This window comes from Drosophila yakuba, chromosome 3L (genome assembly GCF_016746365.2).
Source record: "Drosophila yakuba strain Tai18E2 chromosome 3L, Prin_Dyak_Tai18E2_2.1, whole genome shotgun sequence".
Lineage (NCBI taxonomy): Eukaryota > Metazoa > Arthropoda > Insecta > Diptera > Drosophilidae > Drosophila > Drosophila yakuba.
The window spans coordinates 4,721,858-4,735,079 of record NC_052529.2 but is presented as its reverse complement, the minus strand read 5'-3'; the positions used below and the strand labels follow the sequence as shown (position 1 = coordinate 4,735,079).

The following is a 13,222-nucleotide window of genomic DNA, read 5'->3' as shown; positions in this document are numbered from 1 at the left end:
AATATATAAAACTGCGGGTTAGTCGCGCAAGTCCGCACAAGTGTGGTAAAAAAATGGACTTAAGCTGTGTAAATTTAACGCTGTGTTAGAAACAGACAACACAGAGAACACAGGACATTGACTTGGACTTGTTTTGGGTTAAGATTGCTCTGGCAAAGGCACAACATCGTTATCATTATCGTTGGTGATTGTTATTAGTCTAGAATTCCACTTTCATTAACACTTATACACGAACGCTTTCGATTCGGGTGGGTCGACTGCATGGGTTGATTAAAAAAGTAGGTAATCGTTGGACAACTTCAAGAAACTTCACTTTAAGATATAGATATGATTTCTACAACACGAATTTGAAGACTTATATTTTATAAAGTTAACTAATTGTTAGGTAAATGCCGACAATAAGAAAACAAACTACTAGTTACTACTAGTCTGTCAAAGTTGTTTCAAAAGTAGATACATATTTAGGTTGATAGCCCGAACAGAAAAAAACATTGCGAAATTAACAACTAAAGTTACGAACAAGTTGCTTAGTGTGGTCCACAGATTACTTTTCAACCCATAAATCAACGCACCCTACATTAGGTAAATATATGTAGATAAAACTGTAGAACATGCGACGAGGTTTGTGCTTGGCACTCAAAAGACTCCAGTCCACTGCTCCAGATTGCGCTAATCCGCTTACGACCAGCCGCCCGTCAGCTTGTGGAACATCTCCTCGTTCAGCGTCTGGTTGTTTTCCTTGGATCGCATGGACATGAATATGTAGCCGCCGATGAACTCGTGCACCACCTTGCAGTCGGCCGACTGCACGGAGAAGACGATATTCTCGTCCTGCAGCTGAATCATCATGCACTTGATGCCCCAGTTAACATTCCAGGCCTTCATTGTGTTGTAGCGCCAGGTCTTTATGTGGTCGCCGGAGCTGAGGTCCATACGCATGATGCGGTTATTGGCCACGCCCAACAGCTCCTCCTTCTTGTGGCCGTCGAACTTGATAATGAAGAGAGTTACACCAAAGTCGGGTAGAGATTGCCAAGCCTGGATGTACTTCATCTTGGCGTCCATTAAGCTTAACTGGCGAACGTTGGCATGGGCCTCCAGGATCCTCTGCACTGCCTTGCTGGATAGTTTGCGCATCATTTTGGGGGAGAGGTAATCCATGGGCTCAACACTTCGGGGATTTACAGTGAGTGGAGCTCCCTGGGCAGGTTTCTGCATCTGCAGCAGCGATCGAATACTGCTCACTTCGCTGTCGTAAGAGCTATCGGCTAGAGAGCGACCCTTGGCGGCCAGACGACAGGCTGCCATCCACTTGGCGTACTGCTCTTCGTTGTCGCATCTCACCCAGACCTCACTATTCGGACCATTCCTACCCTCGGGCGGAACTTCCAGACGAATGGCGAACTTTCCTTGTGCCAGGTTAACATCGGGCGTCACCTCGCAGCCCTTCAAATTGATGCTGATGGTGGGAGCTCCCCGCCTGGACTCTTCCTGCGATTTGTACAGGTGCAGATGCAGATCCCTGTAGGTGAAGAAGTAGCGCTTGTATCCTTTGAGTGTGAACCTTTGAGGCTTGAGGAATTTCAAATAGTCCGACAGCTCTGGTATCCTGGTGATGTTGCCCTGATCCTTGCCGCCTCCTGGTCCTTCAAGGGTGATCTGCAGTTCATTGAGAGCGGAGTCTATGTCGTCCTCGCCGCCGGTCTCCTGACTGGAAGTATCAATCCCGGAATCGATGCCTGGTGGATGCAGATCCGTCTGATGATTCACCTGGAACTGCAGGGCGGCAAACATGAGGGTCTCCTCCTCGGTAGGTTCCAATTCCTCGTTCAAAATGCTCCATTTTGCTTGCTCGTACAGTTGATTGATCCTCACTTGGTCGTATTTGGGGTTCAGATCGAAGAACGTGAAGTATTTGAAGCGCAGGCACAGTGTGTCGTACTCCCTAACGCCCTGCTCCATGATGGAAAGCGACGAGTCCAACCATCCCACGTTGAGACGGGCTTTCTCCACCCGGGACTTGGGTCGAACCAAGCGTGCTCTTACATCCGGACTGGGTGACCTGGGCGACATGGCCAGGTTCTCCTGGAGGTCCCCGAAACTAGAGTTGGAATCGTAGCTGGCATAACCAGTGGAGTTGTGCTTCCAGGTGCCCGTAGGCGAACTGATGGGTGTTCCTGGAGCGGTGGCTGCCCTCCGGGGAGTGGTCGCATACGGTGAGGCTGGAGCGCACAGCAGATTGCCATTGTGCGAGCGATCCAGGCTGCCATTGCTGCCGTTATAGGCTCCTGTGATCGGGACAAAGGAGTTGGTGTCCAACGCTGGCTGCACGTAGGCAATTCCATTTGCCTCGGCCACGGGAATCTTGCGCTGTGGCAGCTTGGAGAAGTTCTTCTTTAGATGATCCGGTTCCAGGGGCTTGCAGAACGACAGTTCCTCCGGATAGCGAATGTCCAAGTCCTTGCACAAGTTCACAACAGCTCCGAAAGTTTTGGCCGAAAAGTTGACGCGGTAGTCCAGATAACGCAGATCGGGCATCTGCACCCTCAGCGTCTTGTGCATGGGCGTGAAGTGTAGAAAGGAATCGGATTGAACTCCGGCCTGGTCCAACGTGGACCGTGTCCTGGTCAGCCACACATTCTTGGCGGGCCACCACAGGGCGTGATCGGACCAATCCTTGGGCATCTCCGGATCCACAAGGTTAAGCATTACGCCTCCAATGTGCTGGTCACCCTTCACGCGCAGCGTCTTCTCCACCTGCAGATCCGTGATGAGGATCCGCAGGTTCCACGTATTTTCGCCCACATGAATCATCTTTCGCTAAAAGTTCCGATGCGCGGGCGTCGTTTCTGTCCAAAGGCGAACCTATAACTGCGGATATATCTGTATAGTGTGTATATATGGCACAATCAGAGTCTAAATTTGCCCTCGAAACGATGACGTAATCCAACTTACGTTCAGCGCCGTTTTTGCAACCAAGTTTTTGTTGTTCTTGTCGTTGCTTGGGTGGCTGGGAGCGGAGGGGCAGCGAGGGGGCGGGGCGAAACTATATAGGCCCTTATCTCGCCAGATGTTTGCACGGAAACAGAAACGCCAGCGAAACAGACGCAACAATCCAACAAAACGAGTAATCCAGATCAAAATCGGTGGATGTGGAGGTATGTATGTAGATAAAAGGGGGGAGAGGCGGGGAGGTACGGATCACTTGATTATCACACGCCCAAGGTTATGATTTTGATGGCTTGCTGCTGCTTGGGATGTTTTGTTTTCCCGATCTCTCTCGCAATTCGCAGCGTTTTCCTCGCGCTTTTCCTCGCACATCAACACACCGACGAACACTAATGCAGACGCTCAAAAATGCGATGCAAATTTTCACAAAACAACACGTCGCGGACGACGAAACAAGGCGACAAACGAGCCGAGATAGAGAGAAATTAATTTATAAATAAATCAGCAACAGAGCAGTGTGACCGCTTGGCTGCGCCTATCGATAGTATACGCTAGGGATGGGTTGCGCGGCAATTGAGCATATCGGAACGGATGGTAAAAAGAATAGTTTAAATTTCCTAATAATGACATGAAAGAGATAGAAAGTAATAAAATAATTCCATTCCGGTAAGAGTTATAAACCATGCATGAGGCATATCGAATACATTAGATCCACCCGATATAAATTTAACCGGATCAGATCTGAAACGAATTTGTGTATGGCAATCTAATATATTTTTAGTGTTCAGAGAATTTCTGACAGGCAAACAACAATGAAGTCTTGGGGATTGGCGGTATTAGTGCTCATGTATTTATTCGAAGTGGTTCATTCCGTCCGTGGTTGTGGCCCAGGAAGGGATAGGAACTGCGTTCTTATTCCGGAAGCAAGCAGGCGGAAATACCCATAACGGCATTTTTAATTGTTTACATCAGTTCAAAAAAATTAAACTTAATAGACTTTCATATTTGTATGTTAACAATTCGAATATGGTTTACACAATAAACAACTATTTTAAAAAAGGGGTTTTAAATACAAAAAGTGTTTCGATATTTGTTTGCTTTCAGCAAGGGCGGTCACACCGGCGACAAAAGTCATCTCTAAGTTATCGTAATGAAAATATAATTCTGTTTTTTATAAAAACGTCGGCATAAATAACATTTGCTTGTAAATTTTGGACATCAATTTAAATTAACTCACTCATGTTTCGGTCAACTACTTTAGCATAAAGAAAAAGTACAAATATTTTAATAAAACCTGTTTACCGCCCACACTCTCTCGCTCTCTCACGCTGTTTCGCTCTTTCCGCTCTTTTTTCTCCACACCGCATTCGTAAACAAAGACAATGAAAGCTCCAGTCAAACGCCTAAGGAGGCCTCAGATTATTTTTCGCCGTCGAGCCGTGCGCACGTATTCGAAAAAAAACACAACTAATAGTGTATAATAGTGCAGTATTGTGTAAAACACGCGCGTCTCTGCTGTCTCGCTCTGGCACCCACACATACACTCTCGCGTGCCCATACACACATGCACACACACACGTATACAGATACCTGTAAGAGAGCGAGGAACGAAAAACGGTGCATGGAAAATAGGAAAATCGGAACTGAAAAAGTCGGAATTTCGCTTAATCGTAGTTAGCTTTGCGTACGACTGTCAGTGTGAAATTGAAAGTGTCGGCGATTTGTTTCAGAAACTAGAAGCGTTACAAAATTCGAAACCAACAAATATTGCATCCACTAGTTTTCGCAGTGAAAACATCTGGGCGCGAAAAAATCGATCCAGACAATGTGAAAATTGGCCAAACTCTCGTACCTCGGAATGCAAGCAACAATTTTTTGGCAAAAACAAAACAAATAGCGATACTACGGTTTGAAATTAAGATATACACATATATAGTGCTTATATAGGTAGATAAACGGCGTGTTACGTTGATATAGTTGTAAAAGTAATAATAAAAGCGCGGCGCAACAACCCGAGCGGCTTAGTCATCCGTGCAGGAGATTCGCTTTGGCAGCAGATACTACAAGATACGAGATACAAAACACCAGATACAATAGCAAAACAGCGGTCTTAAGAGCCCAGCTTTAGCCAGTTGGAAACACCGTAAAACCACAGTGAATTTTCGGATGTCACACCAAGTTCTCATCTTAATAATAAAGCCTAACATTTTAAGTGATTAACGAATATTGTAGCTGCAGATACAAGCTATACTACAGCAAATACCCCAACATTAAGCGGTTGATAAACCCGAACCTAAAGGAACTTGAAAACTGGAAGACCTACGTAATTACAACAAATTGCAGCAACAACAAGGCAACGCCTACGACACGCCAGTGATTACAACAATAATAGCAGCAAACAGCAACAGCAACAGCAAAAACAACATTACTTACCTATCCAGCGTAACCTGTTGTAGCTATTTCACTGTACTGCATTGCTGCTCACCTCTCGGCATCTAAAATTGGGCATTCACAAGCGGCTTAAATACGTGGTTAACCATCGGCTGCGAATACACATACACGTTATATAGCCGGAATCTGCAAGTGGCACACCTGTGGCCACGGGTCAGTTGAACACCAGTTGGAGCAACAGCATCACCATCAAAGCCACAATCGCACACAATGTCGAGACTCACCGAGGAAATGGTGATTGCGCGGGCCAAGCAATCCGATCTGGCCCTGATCAAAAAGCTAAATTGCTGGTAAGCACACAGGCCATATAACTAGAAATAATTATAGAAAATATCATAACATATCGTATTATATTGCTAACACTTTGAATAACGCAAATATTTCGAAAGGAATGTTTGCCAAACTACAGTAGAACTTGTATAAGTCGAACTAGAAAGTACATTTGGTATTGTTCATATATTTAGATCTTTTGTTCTTATATTTAGATTCTTGACATTGCAAGGAAAAAGGGCTGCACTTGGAAACTTTTCTCCTTAATAAACTAAAAATTATTTGATTAGTCAGCGGCATACTTATCATGCCTTAGCTAAGTTAGCACGACTAATTGTTTATTACAGTTCAGAAAATGTGGCACATGCAAGACTCACCCCACTGTTCATTTAATCGCTTTTCGATCTAATTTCCGCCCGTGCATTGATCTATTGCTAATCGCACCGGGGCAGGTGCAGTCATCCACTATAGTGAAAGCTTCGATCTGTGTTGAATGGGTCTGCGATCTGCGATCTGGTGTCTGGGGTCTGGTGTCTGGGGTCTGGGGTATCTGCCCACTTTGCTGCTCACTTTGGCCGCTCCGGCTGCTTTCACTCGACCCAAATCCGGGGGCAATCTTCTAACCAGTTTAGAAGTGTCCACTTTGGAGCGAGTCACGATTCCCTGGGCTGGAAAAACACGCGCCCCTCGAGAAAAACGCTTGGAAAAGCGTGAAAAGCTGTTGAGCTACTTTTCGTGATGCGGCCCCCAAAACTCTTGACCCATCTGCGATAAGCGTGATGACTGCTAAGGGGGCTCCACTGTACATTATTTATCATTATTAAAACACCATCTATTCTGTGCTTATTTCAGGGGCAGTGATCTCAGCGATGTGTCCATCATCAAGCGAATGCGCGGAGTGGAAGTGCTGGCTCTTAGGTAAGTCTTAAATCGAGAACTTAATCTTGTATAAGGATCATCTTGTTTATCATTTCCTGACCCGCTGCCTTTTGATTGATTCAAAGGCGGATTCGCCGCCAAGAAATATTAAAAAGTTGAGATATTTGCTTTCCAGTGATGTCATCGCCCCATCATTAGGCAAGCTCAAATACAAAATATACTTTGGCACGCTCAAGCGCGTAATTAATGCAAAAAGCTGGCGACGCAGAAAACTACAGAAAATAAGCTAAAAGTCGTGGGAGCTCCAAAATTGGCAATAGCAACTGGCCGCGTACTTTTCCAAGTCGCGTAGGCCACACTGCGTAGGGGGCCTGTATCTGTAGTTTGACTCGTATCTGGCAGATACTTTTGTATCTCGCTGTGCCTTGTACTTCATCTTGTACTGGTTACTTGTTGTACTTGCATGTCGCTCGATAAGTTTGCATGTGCTGCTGCTGCTGCTTTTGCTGATTTTGCCACTTTTGCCATAAAAGGCGACAATCATTTTGACTGCCAAGGTCGCCGAAATCGATTCCCCCCCAAACTTCTCTGTCATCTGTTGGCAATGTGCTGAAAACTCTCGACTCGGCCGATTCGTTTAATTATGCATATAACAGATATAGAAGGAGGCCTTCTAGGGAGCCAGCGTGATGGGATTTGGCATTGAACTTGGGGAAAAGAACCGTGAGAATGGCAGTTCCAAACAGGAAATAATAATTTAGGTATGGGCAAATTAGCTCTTTCAAAAGGAATTTCCAGATGAAGCGAAAAATAGATGTGGCTCCAGGGAACAGGAAACTATAATTATGGTATGAGAGTAGAAGATATCGCACCTTAAGGAGAAATCAGATCTGGTAGAAATATTATTAAACGCAGAAAACAAATATGGATATCAGATATATTCGTGAAGTAAAATACAAATAATACCCTTGAACATAAATTGACACCGATCTTGATCAACAGCAAAAGTGTTCCTTATTTGGCATATTGTTTTCGGTATTTTATTTTTGGGCTTACCATTTAGTGAATCATATAAATATATGTATGTCGAAAAATTTATGATACTCAAAACCAAAAAAATATATAAAAGTTTTTAAAAAAAAATAAAAAAAAAACATTTTGCATTGCAAAACATGAAATCGCCGTTCATGAAAACAATGTGTTCTCAAAATAGAAGCTTATCTTGAGTAAATTTTGGAATTAACGAGATAAAAAATGTGCCCTAAATTCGTTACAATATTAGCTTTTGGTTTGCCTCTTGGAACTTTATTACGACATACTCTATTGCTCTTTTTAGACCAGATTCCATGCCACTTCTATTATCAGGAAGCTATTACCGCAATTGAGACTACCCAACTGTCGTAGAGCTTTATCAGTCTATAGATAATGAAAGGCGATTCCTATATACAAACGTGAATGAATAAATTGATAATAAATTGGCATGGCAAGCGTGTAAGCCAGAGGGCAATAACTTCTTATAGACCTCTGCTCTGTTTGCATTACTTTACGTGGCTAGGAAATATACAAGGAAAACCTTTCAGTCTCAACCCGATGGGTATTAGTTTTACGTGGGGTTCTCGGCTTTGTGGGCCATTTGTTGGGCTAGGCGCAGAGTGGTGTTTGCAATAAATGAACCATAAATCAGATTGGCTTACCATACTTCAGGTAGAATGCGTTGGCGTAGTCTTCATGGCTTGACGGTATACTCGCCCTTTACTCATTACCATTTACCAGCCCATTTCCCTGCGTTATGAGTGTGCATATTGATTTGACTTGCGTGCTGCAAGCACTTTTCTTTTTACCTCCAATGATATTTCCACTTGGTAGGCCTCAAGTGCTAGATAACCTTGACTCTTTGGGGGAAACATTGGTTATGCATGCCTTAGGAGTGGCACTTATTCCTGGCCCAACTGCTGATTGGCCTGATTTAGTTGACGAACTATTAATAGTGCCACGAATTCCAGATACCAGACACTCACTGAGGCAATGCACTCGTGTGCCATTTAGCGATCTTCCTGGCTAAGTTTAGACAGTTGTTTCGGTCGTGTGATGTTTTGGGTATCCACACAGGGAGAAAAGTTAATGATAATTAGGAAATACAATTATCTGTTCCCTCAGTGTAGTAGTCTACCTTCTCTTTACGCATTCAATCACTTGGGAAGGCAATCGTGGCACGCGTTTGGCCATTGGCAATGAGCCACTTCAGTGGGTAATTAGCATTGTTGGGAGCCCAGGTGCTAAGCGGGAATCGCCCGGAACATGGTCCTAAACCTGACCTAGACGAAGACAAATGATGACAATCAGCTTTTCCCCCTGTCGAGATTCTTTAACTGTTATTTGTGGGGAATTCTGCGAAGAATCCGACGAGTTAATGACCCCACGCAGCTGCCGGAGCATCTTTTGTGTGATGATTCACGGCAGTTAGTTTGCTGTCGCCTTTGTCCTCCAAAGAGAAAGTTTCTTGAACCTAAAGTCATATGCTTGTTTTGCAGTGTCAACAAGATCAGCACGCTGTCGCCTTTCGAGGAATGCCACAAACTGCAGGAACTGTATCTGCGCAAGAACAACATCTCCGACATCAACGAGATTGGCTACCTGCAAAATCTGCCGAGTCTCAGGTATCTCTGGCTGGAGGAAAATCCCTGCTGCGATCGAGCGGGTCCCAAGTGAGTAACTCAAATGGTTTAGAATATCTATTACGAATTAGAATGAAAATATATCATAGACACGATTTGTATACGTAATTATAATATTCTATTATCAATGAAACGTGATATTCTGTCAACGTGCCGAGCGATGATTTTGCTTTTCTTCTTTTGAAACGTATATAAATAGTTTTTCATAATTGAAATATATTTCTGTAATTTATAGTTAGCTCAGTAGAGAAGCCCCTAATGATCGTTCTCACCTCCGTTTAACCACAATCACAGCTATCGTGCGGTCGTATTACGCGCCCTGCCCAACCTGAAGAAACTCGACAATGTGGAGGTCACGCAGGAGGAGGTGGACGAGGCGCTGCGTGGCGGCGGAGGCGCCGCACCAGAGGATGAGGTCTACGAGGATGCCTACCAGCAACAGCAGCAATCATCGCGCACATCGCCTCAGCAGATACCGCAGCAGCAGCAGCAGCAGCAACAGCAGCAACACAGCTACCCGCAACACTCGCCGCCGCAGCAGCAGCAGCAATATCACCAGCAGCAGCCACATCATCAACCGCAGCAACAGCAGTCGCAGCAGCAGCGCCGCAGCTCCAGTCCCATGAAAGAGGTAAATGGCTCCCATTGTCTGGGTGGAATTTCCCACACCACGCCCTGGTTTAGCGGCTATAATCTTTCGCCTTGGTAATGAACTCGTAACTCTGTAATCAACTCTTGCGCCCGTTTTGCTCTATTTCTCTGTTAACCCCGAACCACCTACTTCCATTAACTCTGCATTTTCTAAAAAAAAGCCGCCGCAGTTGCCCAGTCCGCTGGTCAACAACAGCAGCGAAGGAAGCATCAGCCACAGTGCCAGCGATCTTTACCAGGTGCAGGCGGCTCAGCCGCCGAAGGGCTCCCAGCCACCCACGCCCACCAAGGTATATTATCCAGGGAGTTAGAATAAACTCCTTCTCCGAGATCACTCTTGAAAGTGTCTTGCAAAGTAGATGTTTATTGTCTTAGTCAGTAGCTATAGTTTCCTTATTATTATTCTCTTTGCTAATTTGTTAAATTTATATTGTTATTATTAGTTTGCTTAATCAATATTGTTAGTACATGGCGCTAGTTTTGATTTCCTATTTAGTTTCTTTTAAATATGGTTTGTACTCTGCTTAAATTGTGTTATATGCTTCAACAGTAAATACTCGTATTTTAGCGTCTTGTAAGATCTGAGATCAGTGTGTCCCCCGTTTCTTAGCCACAAATCCCCACTAATCTCGTTTCGGCCTTTCCCCCAGGAACCCGTGCATCCGCCATCGCCCATGTATAACACCATAACCAAAGAGCAGCGCACCTCCTACCACCAATACGATGTAAGATCCACAGCCCCACCACCGCTAGCAACTACTAAATAACACCATGTAACAGCCCCACGCATCCGACATGACAGAACTCAGTTTCAGTGTGTAGCCGGGCCCACTTTCGGGGCCCTATTTTCGAGGTTCGAGGTTCGATGTTCAATGTTCGAGGGTGTGGGCGCCCGTCACACACGAGTGGAGATGGGGTTAGGGATTGGGGCATAGCCATCACGCGATAGCCTCGGCATGGTTAAGGTTCTCTCGTTTTCCCGCCGCCTGTCCAATGGGCCATTGTCTGCTTGTCGGCCTTTGTGGGTTAAGTCAATTGGTTGACTTTGGAACCGAGTGCAGCGAGATGGGAACTGGGTGACGAACTATGATTGCCGAAGAAGCCCAAAACAAAAGTCCAAAATGAGCCATATTAAATTGGTCTTTATGTATTCATGCACGTGGGGAAAATATTTAACCAGATTGTTAAGAGCAATTGAAGCTCTACGAGATGTAACGTGACCTTACGTAAATATCTGCTATGAATAGGTATACCTCCAAGTCGCGTTACTTATACGAAAGCTTAAATGTTTGCTGTCTAATTGCATTTTAATAGCACAATTTCTCTCGGTGCTGAGAAAGGGCTAGGCCCTCCGAAAACCCAATGAACCAGTAGAGAATTAGCCCTGCCCCGAATGACTGACTGGCTGAGCAATTTGTCATGTGTGGATTGCCCTGGGGACTGGGAATGGATGGGGGGGGGATATCAACTCGTATCTAATGTCTCTTCTCTGCTGCTTTTCTCACCCACCATGCACTGATCCCAATTGCAATCCACCAACCAAAAACAACTAAAACAACCACAACCCGAAACCCAACTAAAATGCAAACCGCACCACTAACGCCTCACCAACACGGACTCGACGAGCAGCGCTCGCCGGGATCCGACCAGGAGAGTAGTACGCACACGTACAGGGAGGTGCGGCCCACGCCGCTCCCGCCCAGCATTTCGGCGCACTCGATGAAGGTAAGACCGGCCAGCCTCAGTGGAGTTGCAGTAACGGAACGAAGGCACTGGAGGATGATGACACTATCTAATTGTGGTATTCCCGTACAGGAATACTATCAGTCGGACAGACCCGCCTACCCGGCGCACTACCGCCACAGCCAGACGGATCTCACCGAGTGGGAGGAGCACCAGCAGGCGCCCCAGGTGCATCACAATCCCTACGGCAGCCAGATGCAGTTGCACCACCCGCAGCGACGCTCCGCGGGACCGGAGACGACGGCCTACAGGAATGGCAGTGCTCGGGAGAATGGCGGCGAATGGGATCCGGAGGACAGGCCCAGGGCGAGGTGAGGTCATCGACCAGGTTATTTGGTGGTCGTTACTATTAGTTTTTTGCGTTCTCCGCTTATTTTATTATGCGTAAACAGCGCGACATATCACAGATAGCCAGGCGACTTTTGTTTATTTTAAATGGCTACGTCTGTTATTTTTAAATGGGTTAAAAGCGCATTTTTTGTCTGCCGTTTAAACAAATAACCTGTGTGCATACAATTCTTATTGAAAATCGATTAATTTATGTGTGTAATTAAAGTTAACCATTTGGGTTCCAAATACTGTAGCAATGTTGTATGCATATGGAATAATTGGTTTATGTGCAAATTAAAGCTGAGCGATCTCAGTTAAGGCCAATAAAAATCGGTAACATCGCTTAGCACTCGATAGCTAATTGGCCTAATTGTATTGCTAAGCTTATATATACTTGTTTTTCAGGCGGCCCGAGGGAAGGTATAGTGACTCGACCACGACATTGTCGGCCTCTGTGATGAATCACTATGCGGGCTACCACCGCAGGCCCGTGAATAGGGTGAGTGTATAGCCTGAGAAACCATTGATAAGGCAGATCGATAACTGAATCACATCCCGTTTTCGCAGAATTCGAATATTCTTTCCGCCACTCTCTGTTTGGTGAAGGAGTTGGACTACGCCAGTCTGGAGGTTCTGGAGCACGCTGTGCGATGTCGCATTGATGAGTTGGCGAGCGAATGATGAAGACGGCTCTCTAATCGCATGTCGATTAGCTAATCCACGGCCTGTATGGCGTTACAAAATACAAATGACCAGGAAAATGCAACACACATAAAAGACAAGATGAGCAGCAGGTGCTGCGTAGGGGAAATGGAAAAACTGATATTATACTAACGTCTTAAGCAACAAATAACGACTACAAATCAGATACTTAACGAGGATAACGATTCATACTTGCCAATTGTAAACTGTCATAGTGTAACTAGCAACTTTTGTAAGCATTTTGTCATGTAACGAACTTTGCTAATGGTATCAGAAAACGAAACAGTAAGCTAGGACATAATCGCCAGTGGATGGAGTATATATATTGTATTGGATGATTTGCGCCTATTGATCCCAGATCCCGTTCAGTTGATCCCCGATCGAGAGCACAGACCACAAAAACTAGCCTTCTTTTGTACTTAACTCGCGAAGATCGACTAACGAACTAATGTCGCCCAAGGCGAAGAAGCACAATGTATCTTCCTTGTTTCATTGTAAGATTAGTTGAAATTATACTCATGACTTTGTTAAATATTTGTACGCGAAAGCAATTAACGCTAAATCTTAGTTTT

The 13,222-nt window shown here is 45.1% G+C and overlaps 2 protein-coding genes across 6 annotated transcripts; one reads left to right on the top strand and one right to left on the bottom strand.

Annotated features, from left to right (window-relative positions):
- Positions 1-169: 169 nt before the first annotated feature.
- Positions 170-3,460, bottom strand: LOC6532905 (unc-112-related protein). Of its 2 annotated transcripts, none has more exons than XM_002093605.4 (2): positions 2,956-3,460; positions 170-2,883 (listed from the first exon to the last, which is right to left on the bottom strand). In XM_002093605.4, the coding sequence occupies exon 2, from the start codon at positions 2,812-2,814 to the stop codon at positions 679-681; it is 2,136 nt and encodes a 711-aa protein (XP_002093641.1). In that variant the 5' UTR covers positions 2,815-2,883; positions 2,956-3,460; the 3' UTR covers positions 170-678. The 2 variants fall into 2 exon arrangements, with proteins under 2 accessions (XP_002093641.1, XP_015049685.1); XM_015194199.3 differs by having other exon boundaries at positions 170-2,871.
- An 815-nt stretch (positions 3,461-4,275) lies between these two features.
- On the top strand, positions 4,276-13,212 carry LOC6532904 (cilia- and flagella-associated protein 410). Of its 4 annotated transcripts, XM_002093604.4 has the most exons (10): positions 4,277-5,690; positions 6,523-6,588; positions 9,081-9,254; positions 9,519-9,855; positions 10,037-10,165; positions 10,526-10,600; positions 11,505-11,600; positions 11,691-11,929; positions 12,354-12,447; positions 12,516-13,212. In XM_002093604.4, exons 1-10 carry the CDS (start codon positions 5,611-5,613, stop codon positions 12,627-12,629), a joined length of 1,404 nt encoding a protein of 467 aa, XP_002093640.1. In that variant the 5' UTR covers positions 4,277-5,610; the 3' UTR covers positions 12,630-13,212. The 4 variants fall into 4 exon arrangements, with proteins under 4 accessions (XP_039230123.1, XP_002093640.1, XP_015049682.1 ...); XM_015194195.3 differs by lacking the exon at positions 10,037-10,165 and having other exon boundaries at positions 4,278-5,690; XM_039374189.2 differs by lacking the exons at positions 10,037-10,165; positions 10,526-10,600; positions 11,505-11,600 and having other exon boundaries at positions 4,276-5,690.
- The last annotated feature ends 10 nt before the right edge of the window (positions 13,213-13,222 follow it).

What these genes read in the sequence shown, in the direction of transcription:
- LOC6532905 (XM_002093605.4), bottom strand. Translation starts at nt 2,814, where the DNA reads ATGATTCATGTGGGCGAAAATACGTGGAACCTGCGGATCCTCATCACG.
- LOC6532904 (XM_002093604.4), top strand. Translation starts at nt 5,611, where the DNA reads ATGTCGAGACTCACCGAGGAAATGGTGATTGCGCGGGCCAAGCAATCC. An exon ending in AGCCACCCACGCCCACCAAG is followed by an intron (nt 10,166 to 10,525) that starts GTATATTATCCA and finishes CCTTTCCCCCAG; the next exon opens with GAACCCGTGCATCCGCCATC. An exon ending in GAGGACAGGCCCAGGGCGAG is followed by an intron (nt 11,930 to 12,353) that starts GTGAGGTCATCG and finishes CTTGTTTTTCAG; the next exon opens with GCGGCCCGAGGGAAGGTATA.